This window comes from Phyllostomus discolor, chromosome 14, assembly GCF_004126475.2.
Source record: "Phyllostomus discolor isolate MPI-MPIP mPhyDis1 chromosome 14, mPhyDis1.pri.v3, whole genome shotgun sequence".
Lineage (NCBI taxonomy): Eukaryota > Metazoa > Chordata > Mammalia > Chiroptera > Phyllostomidae > Phyllostomus > Phyllostomus discolor.
This window is the reverse complement of record NC_040916.2, coordinates 17430540-17445162: the sequence shown is the minus strand read 5'-3', so window position 1 is coordinate 17445162 and position 14623 is coordinate 17430540. Positions and strand designations below refer to the sequence as shown.

Below are 14623 nucleotides of genomic sequence, written 5' to 3'. Positions count from 1 at the left end.
AGGAGTGAGGCTTGTGTTTTCATCCAGTCTCAGTGGAAGGGGGCTTCCTGGGGTGGCAGGTTTCCCTAGTTGTTCAAATGGAGGAAGAGGGTCAGGTGATTGCTACTCACACGGTGTATTTGCGTTCTTCCTAGATTTCTCTCCAAATGATGGTAATGAAATGAAAAAGCCTGACATATAAGGACATAGGGCAGCTCCCCAGTCCAGAAACGTGTCATGCTAAAGGAGTGAGGCCCAGCGTAGACCACCTTCTAGGGATTCCCACGTCCTAGGATGCAGTGTAATTTCTTCTCCCTGCGATCCTCCACCAGGCCACACCCCCCTGCTCCGCAGCCTCAGCCCTCCTAACGTCTACCCTTAGTAATACTGCAACCAGGCATTTCACACCTCGCTGCCCGTGTTTATGCTAATCCCTCCATCTGAAATGCCTTTCCCTCCCCTCCCCCTCTGTCTGGCTGATTCCTGCTAATTCTACAAGACCCAGCTCCCTCTGAAAACCCCTCCCACCCAACACACACTTTAATCTGCTTTGTGAACGGACCACCACCACCACCACCCTACGCTGCCCTCAGTGGGAGCACATAAACAGAAAGCCTGTGTGCCTGCCCCTCCCCTGCCCCATGTGACCAGCAATTTCTCAAGGACAGGCTCCATGTTTTGCCTCCCCAGTGCCTGGCACACAGTAGGAGCTCCACAGATATTTGCTGAACCCAGGAGAATCCAAGTGAACAAGAAGTGCCCTCAAATGTGCGACTGTCTTCGTAATTCAGTAGCATCTGAGGATTTGCTTATGGGTGTCTTTAAACACGTGGCATTTTAAAGGCCCAATATAGATGTGACACTCTGCTCCCCTATACTAAGCGTAAAATAAATTTAATGAGTAAACGGAAGGTGATTATTTGCCTCTCAAAAGTTTGGGGGGCAGGTTTCTTTTAAGCATTAAGCCTTTGCTGGAACTTTCAGAAACTTGCCTTACAGATCATTAACTTCTGGGGCGGGGCGAGGGGCGGGGGACGCTGAGATAGGAGTCCTGCAAAGGTTACCTCTAAGAGTCTGAGCCCCGAGACGCCTCTGGTGGGAGGAAACGGAGGCAGAAGGAGTTGGAGCTAGACGGGATTGGTCCAGATTCTACAAACTGTGTGGCCCCAAGCAAACGCCTTCACCTCTGTGTACCCTGATTTCCTTATTCCTAAAGTGGGGAGACCCTGTACCCACTTTGCAGGGTGGCGGTAAGGGTCTAACAGGTCCTCTGGAGTGTCCGAGCACGTAGGCAGTCCCTGCTAATAACAATGGTGTTGCTGTCGTTAGGTGCGGCACTGCACAAGGAGGGGAGGGATGATTTCACCTGGAATGGCAGGGATAAGAAAGACAACAAGGACCCAGAAACAAAGGGCCAGACCATGGTGGCTGGGCTGCATGTTTTCTTGCTTTTTTTAAAACGAAAGCATTCCATGTGAAGGTCTCAGACTCCAGAAGGCTGGCCACTCACTAGCTCTGTGACCTTGGGCAGATCACCTCAGTTCCTCCACTGTAGAAAGGAGGCAGTGCACAGTACCCATCTTTTAAGGGCGCCATGTGGGATAGGAATGCCCACTACGCGGGCCCAGTACCCCCTCCTAAAGGGCGCCTTGCTCTGTTACGAAATGACCCGTGCTAATGAACAGCGGGCCCTGTTGGAGAAAGCACTTGCTCTGGGAGTATGTGGGGGCGACGGGGTGCGGGAGGGGATGAACTGCAAGGACACCGGCCCCAGACTCTGTGAAGGCCACCCGTGCGGAGGGCTGTGGGCCCTGGGGCCTGTTCTAACCCGGGAGGGTTGCCCTGGGCGCTCTCTCGGGTTCCTCAGCCCGAGGCTGCTCCACCACAGCTCCCCAGGCAGCTGCTCTCAGGCCTGGGCGCTTCGGCCCTGCCCGGAGGCCCCGCCTCCTGCAGGGGAACTGCTCACGCAAGAGGCAGGCCTGCTCTGGAAACGTCCTTGGCCTGTCCCGGCACCGCGCTCCTCTCAGGGAGCTCCTCCTCACTGCTCCCGTGCCTGCCATCCAGGTGGTGACGCGGGGCCCAAGTGCAAACGGGAAAGCAACCCAAGCTCCGGAGAGGAGCCGGGAAGATGAATGAGCACCTTCCCTCTGTAGAGCTCTCCGGGATCTCCAGGGTTTTAACTGTCTTGGTTCCCATCCTTTGTGGAAAAACTAGGTTTGGAAATAGGTGAGGCTCCCGCACTTCTCTGGGTGCAAAGAGAAGGAAAGCTCCAGGTGGCCTGGGTCACCGTTGCAGGCGAAGCCCTTGGCTGCTGCTTCCTCCCAGGCCTGGAAAAAGTGACGACGCGTCTGCAGGAGCCCCCAGCACCCGCAGAACCGGCCCCTACGCCAGGCGGCTGGCAAAGCAGGCGCCAGGCTCTCCGCTGGGCAGGTCAGAATGAGGGAACCCCCGCTCTGCTCCGGCTACCCTCGCGCCTCTGCGTAGCAGAAACCAAGGACTTTGACCTCGCAGGAAACGGTGCCCTAAGCTGATGGGACGCCCGTCTGGAAAAGCTGTCTAAACAAAGGGCATTCCTTAGCTTCCACCCGGGTAGTCGAGCCTCACCCCCAGACCGGGGTGTAGGGTTACACGCATTCCCGCGGAGCTGGGGAAGAACGTGCTGTTTTCTTAGCGTTTGCTCCCCTTGAGTCTCGTCCCGGGGCTGCTCTGCCCGCAGCCGCGAGGGGCCCGCCGCCGGCCGCGAGGGGTCAGCCCCGCCGAGCGCCCCGCGTCCCCGCGCAGGGCCCAGGCGTCGTTCCCGAACTCAGCCCGGGCCTCGCCCGTCCTCCGCCCCTCTGACGTGTGCGAGGCGCTCGCTCCGCGGCCGCCGCGGGGGCAGCCGCTCCCTGGGGCTCGGGCGTCCGGCAGCGGAGCGGCCGCGGCTGCAGCGGGCGCCGAGGGGCGAGGCCGGGCGGGGCTGGCCCCGCTGCTCCTGCCCCTTCCGCTCCACTCCGTCTGCGCTCGGCGCGCGCTCTCCCCGTCCCGGGCCTGGAAGGCACCCGGCTCGGCTCCTTTCGTCTTGGGGCACGGCCACGAGCTAGCAGCCGATGCCACTGCCTTCCCCGCCCGACCCACTTCCCTCCTCCGACCCGGAGGGAGGCCGCGGCCAGACCCCACCCGGGCGCCGGGCTGCCCGCCGAGCTGGGAGCGGAGCCCGGCCCCCGGGCCTGCGGAGGAGAGGGGGCCAGAGGAGGGCTCGCCGGTCCAGGGATGGAGGGGATGGAGGCGGCGGCGGCCAGTCCTGCGGGCGGCGGCGGCCCTCAGTGAGTACGGAGGAGGCGAGGAGGCAGGCTGGCGGCGGGCTGGTCGGGCGGCGGGGCCGCGGGGCTGGAAGGGTCGGGGGAGGCCCGTGCTCCGCGTCCAGCCTTTCCGAGTCGAAGCAGACACAGCCCTCGGGCCATAGAGTGTGGCGGCTGCGGGCCGCCCCTCTGCCTCCCCGGGCCCCGGGCACCGTGCCCCACTGGAAGGTGCTCGTCCCCAGGTCTCCCCGATGGAGCGGCTCTGGGATACAGAGTTTCTGCCGAGCTCACCCGGCAGAAAGTTCTTTTGCTTGAACCGAAACCGCTCCCACAACATCAACCCGTGCTCTCTGACGGAATCTTAGAAGGCAGGGACCGGTGAGTGGGCTGCAGGGAGAAGGCTGAGAAAGTCCACAAGAGCCGGTGGGGTGAATGACCTCGGCCTCCTGGAGAGAGCCCCGACACTTCGCCGGCTTAAAGCCGACGTGGTTCTTGGCGCTTGGCGTGTGTTTCCCTTTATGAAATAGACACTCGCCCGAAACATTGTGTGCATTGAACTGTCATAAACAACTGTAGAGGCACTTGCCGTGTAAGAGAGTTCTAGGGCGAGTCTTTAGTCAGCACGTGCAGTGAACAACAAGCTCCTTCCTAACGAGCTGTACACGTAAACATGGACTTCCCACGCGCAGTTTCCTCCAAGTGGGACGTGTCTAGGCGCGTGGTGCCGAGGGAGCACTCTCTCGGAGAGCAGCGTCGGTGTTCACACACCTCGGCCTGCAGGTGCGCACGGAACCGCTGGTGAATAAAATCCCGTGTGCACTCTCGTTCCCGGTGAGAACACTGGCATCAGCCACGCCGCCAAGGAGCTGCCATTCTGGCAAGTCACCGAACCTCTCTAGACGGCGCTGTTCCCCTCCACAGAATAAGGGGAGTGGGGCCAAGGGACCACCGAGTGCTTTGGCAGAGCCCTGGCTTTGAAACCAGAAGCTCTGCATTCCATACTGGCCTCCCCTGCCCACTAGGTGATCTCTCTGTACCCCGCTGTGCCTCAGTTTCGCCCTCTGTAACGAGGAGGACAGCAATGCCATTCTGGCTGAATCGGGTGCGGGTGATTGGACAGTGTATGTTTGAAAGTGCTTGCAGGCCTGCCTGGCAAAGAGCGGATGCTGGTCAGAGTTAGTGGCTGACCATGGCCACCCCCTGAGCACAGCGCCATGCTGCGGTCCTGTGGTTTGGAGGCTGGGAGTGTGCGTGGGGGGATGTGGGGGGCACCTTCCACCTGGGGGTCAGATCCTGAGACCCTGTGTGATATCACAGCCTCACTGAGATCACGTGTCAGGAAAGCGAGAGGCCGGGGACTGGGAGATCTGACCCGGCTCCCCACTCGGGCCTGCATCTGGCACAGGATGAGTTGTTGGACGCCTGTGCTCCGATGTGTCCAGTGGGGATAGAAATCCGCTACTGAGACTTGGAAGAAAAAATTCAGTAACCCTTTATTTGTTTCATCCAGTGATGTGTACTTTTCACATTATCTAGCAAGGGTGTCCAACCGTTTGGCACCTCTAGGCCACATTTGAAGAAGAAGAGTTGTCTTGGGCCACACGTTAAATACATTACGACATGCGATCACAAAAATACTCATATAATGTTTTAAGTAAACCTATGATTTTGTGTTGGGCCGCATTCACAGCCATGCTGGGCTGCCTGCGGCCCGTGGGCCACAGGTTGGACACCCCTGAGAGAGTGTATCTCCTGCACTGTCCCCAGGTTACTCTCTTCTGCACAGTGCTCAATATGAAGGCACTCTGGGGACCAGGTGCTGGATCTAAGGAGCTCTGTCTGTGTTTTCTTCCAGAGAGCCCGAGACGGGGAACAGAACAGCCAGCTCCACGGAGGTGACCTCTGCTATGGAAAGAAGTGGCACTGAGCCACCGCCCAATAATGGACACCTCCCAAGAGCCTGGCCCTGCCCTTGGGAAGACAGAACACGCAGCCTGGTGGCCCCCCAGCCTCTCAGGGCACGGGGGGTGCCGCTCCAGCAGCCCTCTGTGCTAGAGTCCAAGGTCAGGGCCTTGAAGGAAAACATGACAGCAGCCAAGCAGGGGGCAAGCCCCTGCCTCTCCGCCCACGAGCGGCCATCCCCCAAGAAACCCAAATGCCGCCGAGTCAAGGTGGGTGGAGCCAGGACCCCCTTGCCAGACGCCGTGGCGGTCCTCCATGCTCGGAACCCACCTGAAGGACAGCTGGACAACGGCGTCAGCGAGGAGCAGCCTGCCAGGAACGGGGGCCCCAGACCTCCCGGGCCACTGGCTCCCGGGCTCGAGAGCTGTAACGGGAGGCGCCCACGGACTCCAGAAACAGTGCGGGCACTGCCTGGCCATGAAGAGAGGGGTCTGCGGCCCGGGCCCAGCTCTTTGCAAGACAGCCCCACCCACGGAGTCACTCCAGGCGGGCCCAGGGGCCCTAGACCTTGCAACAAAACCCCCCACACACCGGACCCGAAGCCAGAGAGGTCCGTCCCCCTTCGGGACGATCCAGTCACAGGGGGAGACCTGGACAGCTTGTCTCTGACCTCCGAGGAAGACTTTGTCCCCAGGCCAGCCCCGCTGGGGCGCGTCTGGAGAGCCGGAGACCTGGGGGCTCTGGGCGCTGGGAGCGGCGCCTTGTCCCTGTCCGAACGGGTAGAGAGGAACCGCCTTCTTCTGCAGGAGATGCTAAATGTTGGGGGGCCGGCCCCCGACAAGGTGAGAATCCCAGCCCGGACTCCATCCTGGGACAGAGCTGGACCAGGTGAGACTCACTCGGTCGGTCTGGGTGGCGGGGGCAGCAGTCGGGAGTCCGGAAGGAAAAGAGGAGGAGGGGGTAGCCTGGAGGGGGCGGGATGGGAGGATGGGAGGGGCAGGAGAGCACAGCTTTCTGTAGCCAAAGTCATCAGGCTGTGCCCTTGGCTGTGACCCAGCCTCTTTACCCCCTCACAGCCAGCCCCCTCTGCTGAGCATCCCCGGACTCCCCCGGCCCTCGGGGGCCACCCCTGTGCTTGAGGGTGGTGCTTGAGGGTGGCGGCTGTCACAGCTGCTTTCCTGGGGCATGTAGCCTTTTCCGGGGGGCTCTGCATCTCCCTCCAACAGCACACCCTTGCCCCACGGTGGACCCTCCCTGCAGAGTGGTCGTGCATCTCGTCAGGTGGGCTGAACCTAGGGGGTAGCACCGCTGGGATGCGCAAGTGACAGGCTTGGGAAGACACCTCTGTCCCTTCTCTTCCCATTCCAAAATCCGGCCCCTCGCCCACTCCCAAGAGGACCCACGTGGGCGCCCCTTAGCCCGTGGCAAGGCCCGCCACAGCCACCGTGACGGGCTGTGCCTCCACCTCTCGGGCCAAGACACGGGCAGAGGCAGGTTATCTGTAAGTAAATGGCTTCCGGAGACACCTTTCCCCTCGGCAGTCACTAAGGGGCAGCGGAGAGCCCAGTTGCTGGCTCTGCCCTGACGTCTGCTTCTGTTCTGGGTGCCAGAGCGACCACCGGGGGACACGGACTGGGACTCGGGCATCTCCCTGCAGGACGCGGACCAGAGCAGGTAAGAGCTCAGAGCGCGCCTTTTCTCTCCCTGCCTCCTCGCTGTTGTCCGTGCACTCACCGCCGTCAGGAGAGCAGGAGGCCGCGAGAAAGCAGGAGGGCGGGCGAACCCTGTGAGGTGGAGCAGGGGCCAGGGGGCCCCTATGGACTGTCCACCCTGAGACAGAGTAGGGGTGCCAGTCACCCCACGCCCCGGGCTGGCTCCTCGTACAAACATACTCACCGGGCACGAGGCGCCGTGCAGAGAGCATCGCCAACAACCTACCTGCTCTTGCTTCTCGGGAGCTGGTGCCCCGGCCCGGCCTCTGGCTCTTCGTCCCTCAGGCGGGACGGACAGTCTCCGAGTGGCTGACTGCACGGGACTGTGCCAGTCTAAAATGAGACAGTCGCTGCAAAAACCCTCAGGGATAGTGTGCGAATGCAAAGCATCTCCTGCAGCAGTTCCTTTCCCGGTTCAGGCGGTGTGCGGGGGTCACGTAAAGGATGTCACCCGCTCCGCTGTCACCCTGGTATCCCACAGAGTTTGCCCGAGCCCCTCCACCCATGTTGTGGGGAAGGGGGCACACCGGCTGATGGGGGAATGTTCAGGGATACGGACTCAAAGGGAAACTAGAGGCAAGCCCTCTTGCTACTCCCAAACCCACCCAGACCGACACTACCCAGAAAGAAGTACTCACCAGCGTGTTCCCACGCCCGCCGTGCTCCGCCGCACCTGGTGCACTGCATCCTGGGTGGGGCGGGAGGGGGCTGATCCAAGGCCCTGCCCCATACCTCGTGCCACCCGGAGCGTTCAGGCCCTGTCGTTAGCACAGTCGGACCCCACACGTGAAACTCTCATTGGGGCCACAGACTTGGCGAGTAAAGAGGCTCGAGAAAGCTGACTTCCCCAAGACCAGTCATCTGTGGGGAGTCGGGCTGAAGTCCAGGAGGAGGAAGCCCCGCTTCCTGGCCGCCAGAGCTGAGCAGGCCGCCGTCCCCCCAGGTCTGGGGTGTCTTGGACACCTGCCCCCACACACCAGAGGGCCAGCCTGGCAGGGAACTGAAGGCCAGGACACAGACCATTTGTTCTGCTGCAGTCGGACGTTGATGTCTTAGGGAAGCTCCGTATGGCTCCACCCAGGCCCTTTGAAAGGTGTTTGAAATTGAGGCGTATTCAAGGCTTCATTCTTAAGGATGCCTTCTCCCCTTTCTCGGTGGACAGCCGATTCCCTCTGCCACCCAGCAGCCTCCTCTGGTGCCCCGCTGTGTGGAAACTGATCTTCTGTGAAACCCTGCCAAAGGCTTTGGGACACCTAGAGCGAGCCTCCCGAGCCCCCTGTAGCTCCACGAGGCTTTGTCGCTTCCCAGCACGACTCCCCTTACAGACCACTACCAGCCGTCTCTTCCCCGGGCGATTCCAGTTCATCCTTTGCTCAGTGAGAGGCGGGAGCACTTAACAAGATAACGGTGCTAATAATAATATCAATAACAGCAATAACCATAATAAATGTTAACACTGGTGGAATCTTACCCAGTGCCCAGCTCCGTGCTAACCCGTTTTAAGGGACTCAATCTCATGTAACAACTGAGCCCTCGGTTAGCTTTTGGGGACACTGAGGCCGAAGCCCTAAGTAACCTGTCAGGGTGACACAGCTAGGACGTGGCAGTCCACAGTGGGGACCTAGGCAGGGTGCCCCAGATCCGTGCCCTTGGCTCTGTCCCACCGCATCCCGCTGCCTAAGATAAGGCCCCCGTCCTCATGAGGCACGGGGTCCAGAACGAAAAGTTCCGGGCCTTCCTTCCCTTTCCCGTCGCTCGGGAGACTGCACCCAGTGTGACAGCAGGGCAGCCCTCGCCTTGGGCATCGAAAGGCTCGATAACAGACAAAAATGGCACGAACTCGAGGCGACAAGTGTGTACAGGTGCTGTGCGCTCCGTGGCCCCCTCCCTGCTGCACCCGGGACCCGGGACCCGGGAGACGTCAGGCTGCTTCCCTTCCAGACTGTTTCCCTGCATCGTGTTCCCCGGGGTGAAAGGGTCAAACCCAGACCTGCCGGAGCTCACTGCTTTAAGCCAGGAATCTGGTGGTGGCAGAAGGAGGCCGCTCCGGCCTGGCCCGCTGGCACCCCCCGGCCCCGCTGCGCCCCGGCTGGGAGAGCGTTGGTGGTCGTCCTGACCTGAGATCTCAGCCCTCCTCCCCCCCACCCCCGTGCCTCCGCCAGGAAGCTGGTCTGGACGGACAGACCGGAGGGGAGGGGGCCACCTGCTGCGCTTTGTCCTTGGGAAGCAGCAGCGTAGGACACTGGTGGTTGGAGGGGCGCAGGGAGGGGCGGAAGGCTCACGTGGGTTTCCATTTGTCCCTAACAGTTAGGTCTCTGAGAGCCAAACATCTGTGGTGCGAACCCCCGGGGAGAGAACGTCAGAGTCCCCCCACCCCACCTTCGGGAGCCCCAGACTCGCCGGGGCTCACACTCACACTCCCAGGGTAGCGAGTCCCCTCCCCTGTTCAACTCCCACTGTCTACACATGGGGAAACTGAGGCCCAGGGAGAAAAGCACTCGGCCACTTGATCCCTGTGCCCTACCCGCTGAGCCCCAGATGTGCAGGTTTTCAAGAAAGTGGCAAAAGCTGTCTATTCTTGGGCAGAACTGCCTTTACCTAGCCACGCACCCTCTGCCCCAGCCCTCCCAGACCCCTCCCGAGGAATTGTGAGAGTGGGATTGTGGGCCACGGTCCACGATGGGAAGGGTTTGGCTCCAGGGCTGTGTGCCCTCGGCAGGGGCCGGGCTCAGACTAGACCGGAAAGGCTCCCTCGGATGGAAGTGTCCGACCCAGCCTGTGTGCTGGGGTTGGTGGCCCTGGGGTGGACCAGCATGATGTGGCGATAGGAGTTGGGCAGCGAGGCTGGGACAGGCTGGCCACCCCACACTATCCCACCTGCTTGCCTCGGCCTGGGGAGAACGACCACCTTCCCCCCCAGCGGGTCAGCGCCTGCTCCCTCCAGCGTGCTGCATGACTAGGAGCTGCCCGTCCTGCTGACCTTGCTGCCGTGTGTGAAGGTGACTGCCACCTCCACCTTGCTCAGTGTGTTAGTGCATGGATGCCTCCAGGCGCCCCCAAAGCCCTGCTTTTCTAATCAGTGGAGAAACCAGCTTTGTGTGCCAGGAACCAAAGCAGGGCAGCTGATGGAAAAAAAAAATCAACAGCTCCAATCTGAGGGAGAGAAAGGAAATAGCAAAGCTGGAAAATGGCTTGGAAACCTGGGGCAAGGCCGATCTTGGCAGCATCTGGCCAGCTGCCTGGGGCCCTCCTGCCTGCCCACCAGGTCTTGTGACAAATGCCCTCCGACAGCCAGGGAGCCGCAGCTGTCACCGGAAGGCTCCGAGTGTGCAGGCTGGCAGCCAGAGGCCCGCAGCTGCAGGGGCGGCTCTCCGGGCTGGTAACCTCATTATCTCCGCTGCCGGAGCAGGAGCCCCAGGGAGCAGAGCTGCTCTCGGCAGTGCCTCGGAGGGGCCGCCTGCTCGGGAAGCTGTGCGGAGGGAGGCCTCTCCTGCCAAAGGAGGCTTCCCAGGGCAGCAGGCCTGGAGACTCGCTCTCACAGCCCTCCAGTCAGCCCTTCTGTTCCAGAACTGTGCCCGGGCCCTGCCAGGGATCGGGGGCACAGATGGTGCCTTTATTCTAGCAGTTCTTTTTTCTTTTCCCTGGTCCCCAAAGCAGGGCTAGGTACAAGTAGTGAGAGGAAGAAGGAAAGAAGAAAGGAAAGAAAGAGAAGAAGGAAGGAAGGGAGGGAGGGAGGAGAGAAGAGAGAGAGAGAGAAAGAAGGAAGGAGGAAGGAAGGAAGAAGGAAGGAAGGAAAGAGAGAGAGAGAGAGAGGAAGAAAGAGAAAGAAGAAAGAAAGAAAGAAAGAAAGAAAGAAAGAAAGAAAGAAAGAAAGAGAGAAAGAAAGAAAGACTAGACTGCCCAGAGTTATCTAAGGATGCCCCAGGGAGGCCTCAGAGTTGTGCCACTCACATATTTTGTCACTTGTCATCTAGGAAACGCCTTGGTGCCTTTCCCCTATCAGCACGAGGCCCATTTCTCCAGGTTACACGTGGGGTGGGAAGGAATGGGATAGGCTGAGACCTAGATCCTGCTGGGCCCCTCCCTGTCTGAGCTTTCTACCTGTGGACGCCTCCCCAACCCCTGGCCCGGTGAGGACAGGCACAGCCTTGGGGGTGCTGAAGTCACATCCAAGAGCATGTATGACTCTAGCCACAAACACCCTCGGCCTGCCCTGGGACCCAGAAAGGAGAGGGGACGGAGGATGTGGGGAGGGTGCTGGAGGCAGCGGGCTGGCTGTTGTCTGCCCTGCCCTCCACTGAAGTTCAGCCTTGAGCCACTGCCCAGCCCGCCTCCCTGCTCCGGAGCACCCTCCTCTGTCAAATGGAGAGCACACCTGCCCCCGGCCAGCGTGGCTGGGAGCACGAGCTCCACGGCGGGAAGCATTGTACCAGCAGGGGGTGGTGGGGATGCTGTTTCCGCTGTGGCCCAGCGCTGGCTGTGTGTCACCGTCTGGGAGACAGCGCCGAGAAGGGGCTGCTGTCATTTTCCGCAGCTCTGGACGGGCGGGGGGAGGCAGCCCATGTGTAGGTGGCGAGGGCTGGTGAGGACCCTTATTATGATGAAAATCGAGCCATTTGCTGGCTTGGTGTGGGTCCAGCGTAATTTCCCTCAGCCCTCGACAGATGCCTGATGGGCCTGGGTGGGGAGTGAGGCAGGAAAGCACCGGAACCCGTAAAAATGTCGCTCCCCCAAGGCACAGAAGCCGCACTGGGCAGAGCCCTGAGTCCTTGTGCCTGTGGGGGAGCCCGGGGCGGCGCTGGGCGGCCGGAGAGGGTGCGTGTGGGTGCAGAGACACGGAAGGAGGGAGGGAGGTGATGCGCATAAAGACCATCTGGCTGGGCACAGGCCCAGCCCGACTACCCAGGCCCTGTCCTCCCCCGCCCCCGATAACGCCGGCTGTCTGCCCAGGGAAGGAACAATAGGATAATCTGGAGACTCCCCTACCCTTTTCTAGATGCCCCGGGGTCTCTGCCTCCGGCCCCTGAGCAGATATCCAACCTGGGCCAGCCTCTGCAGCCCCATCTGGAGTAGCTCGGGGCCGCTCCCCGGGCCCTAGGCCGGGTGCCCTCCGTGGGGCTGGACGAGGAAGGCCACGCATGCTGGTTTTTTCGGGCATATCTGTGCTGGACACTGTTAAAGCCCTCCTAATCCGTGCTATTTTCTCCTAATCCCTCCCCCTCCCACTGTGGCCCGTGTGCTACCCTGCAGGACCTTTGGACCCCAGCCGGAGCCCGTGCCGAGGAGCCCCAAGCACGAGGAAGCCAAGCACCTGCCGCAGCGTGCCCGCATGAAGGCCAGGACCCGGCCCCTCCGTGCCAGCCACGATATCGTGCCCACCGCCGACCAGGGCCGCCGGTGAGTGGGGCCTGGGCCAGGCGGGCCGGAGGGAAGACCTGAGGCCCGGCCAAGATGCCTCTGCTCGCCCTCCCTTCTGTCGGCCTGTGTGTGTGTGTTCCCCTCGTCAGGCGCTTGCTGTAGTTCACGTAGTTGCTCAGCATGGCGTCACCGAGGGTCTACTGAGCGCCAGGCATTGAGGACCCAAAGGTGAATGAAACATAATCCGAGCTCCCCGGGGAGACAGAGGTCGCCGTCTCCGGGGAGAAAGGCTGGCAAACGGATCGGCGTGATTCTGTGGACTGTGGTGTAGGAGGAGAAAGACACGTGTGGAAGGCAGAAAACCTGTAGCTCCACGTGGGAAGGACAGGGGAGACTCGAGAGGAGGTGGCTTCTGTACTGGGTCTTAAAGGAGACGTCGATGTTCACCGGAGAGATGAGGGGGGTGGGGTGAGCATCCCAGGGCAGGAACCATGAGCAGAAGCCCGATGCTCAGGAGCTTGGCCAGGCTGGGGCCTGCGGGCATGCTGGGTGCATGGTGCCAGGGCCAGGGGGCTCCCTGCCAGCCGGCCGTGGGGGCCAGCCGCAGGGGCCTCCAGGCCTGGCGTGTCTCTCACAGTGGCGGGGCACCACAGAGGGGTTTTTAAGCTGGTGGGTGGCGTGACCACCTTTGCGTTTCAGTAAAGCCATGCTCGCTTCCAGGGTGTGTTGGATCCGGGGTTCTGGGGGCAGTGAGGGGGCCAAGCCTGGTCCTGGCATGATGTGACTGGGGGAAGGTTTGGGGGGTTTGGGGTTTGGGGGGTTTGGGGACAGGAGAGTGCTGACGGCCAGACGTGAGCAGGTTTAATGAGGCAGCAGAGAAGTGGTTGAGAGACTCTGGAACAAGGCCACTGGGCTGAATTCTGGCTCTGCCACTTACTATTAGCTGTGTGCCTTTGGGGAGGTCTCAGTGCCTTAGTTTCCTCATCTGCAGAATGGGGATTATGTTGGTGTCTGTCTTACCGGGTTGTGGGGAGGGTTATGTGCATTCTCGAATGTATGTAAAGTGTTCAGAGTAGCTCCTGGCACATAGTGAGTGCTCTATGAGTATCACCTCTTAAAAGTAATTCTTTGCAGTGGTCCCCTTGTCCACAGGGGTGTGTTCCAAGGTGCCCAGTGGGTGCCTGAAACCACAGGTAGTACTGAACCCTGCATGTATATCACAGGCAGCAAACACAAGGCCCGCAGGCCGAATCCGGCCCTCCACCTTGTTTTACCAGCCCGGCACCTTGTTTCTGCCCGGCGGCAGCACCGAGCTCCTTGCCCCTCGTTAAGGAGTAGTTACATTTACACAGTCCGAAAATTGCATTCAGCCCTTTGAAAAGCAACCTTGAGACTGATGTGGCCCCCAGTGAAAATGAGTTTGACTCCCCTGCTGTATATACTATGTTTATTCTACACACGCATAACTTTTTTCTTAAGGAAGCACATCGCGGCTTCTCTTTGTTATATCTGAATCGTCACGGCCACTACTCTTGTGCTTTATTATGCAAAACAAGGGGCCCTTGAACACCAGCGCTGAGACGCCACGCAAGTGATCTGATAGCCAGGATGGGCGCTACGGAGCGGCCGAGGGGCGGGGAGCACCGGCAGTGTGGAGACACTAGACAAAGGGATGATTCACGTTCCCGTTGGGACAGAGGGGGACCGTGCGAGATTCCATCACAGAACTCGGGTGGCATGCCATTTAAAACTAATGACTTCTTTATTTCTGGAATTTCCCATTAATATTTTCAGACCGCTGTTGACCGCAGGTAACTGAACCCACAGAGGACGAACCCCCAGATAAGGGGACTACTGTGATGAACTAGACACAGGAAGCGGGAGAGGGGAGGCATCCGGGACAGAGCCCAGGGTTCTGACCCAGTGTCTGAAGGTCTGGCGGGGCCTGAGCCGAGGGGGGAAGCCCAGGTGCAGGGTCAGACTGCGGTGGGGGGTCGTCCACGGAACACCCCCTGGAGGTGCTTGTCGGGCCGTTGGCTATGGGATCTGTATCGGCCATTACCCTGTTGTCATGGTGCTGGAGCTGTGGGTGAGTGTGAGCACATCAGGGACGAGGAGACAGGGAAGGACCAAGTTCAGAGACATTTAAACCAGCCCTTTGCCTATGTGGCTGCCCCCAAGTGACACCCCGCCACCATCACTGTGACTATTCCATGTACAAGTGCACCGCAAGGAACCACTGACACGTGGAGTTCACCCCCCGGAGCTCGTGGTACCTGGGCCTGAGGTGAGATGCTGGCCCGCGCCAGATTGCGCCAGGCCTGAGCAGCGCCCTCTGTGCAGCTGACCAGGCCCGGGGCTTCCTTGGCATGGTGGGCATGCACAGCCTGCCGG

At 60.6% G+C, this 14623-nt stretch overlaps 1 protein-coding gene across 1 annotated transcript in view; it reads left to right on the top strand.

Moving 5' to 3' along the window:
- Positions 1 to 2999: 2999 nt before the first annotated feature.
- Positions 3000 to 14623, top strand: part of KIAA1614 (KIAA1614 ortholog) — a 28061-nt gene continuing 16437 nt past the window's right edge. Inside the window, exons 1-4 of the mRNA XM_036015533.1 lie at positions 3000 to 3281; positions 5113 to 6047; positions 6770 to 6833; positions 12122 to 12268. Of these exons, the coding sequence (XP_035871426.1) occupies positions 3229 to 3281; positions 5113 to 6047; positions 6770 to 6833; positions 12122 to 12268 (1199 nt within the window). The 5' untranslated portion in view covers positions 3000 to 3228. The remainder of the gene's footprint in view (positions 3282 to 5112; positions 6048 to 6769; positions 6834 to 12121; positions 12269 to 14623) is intronic.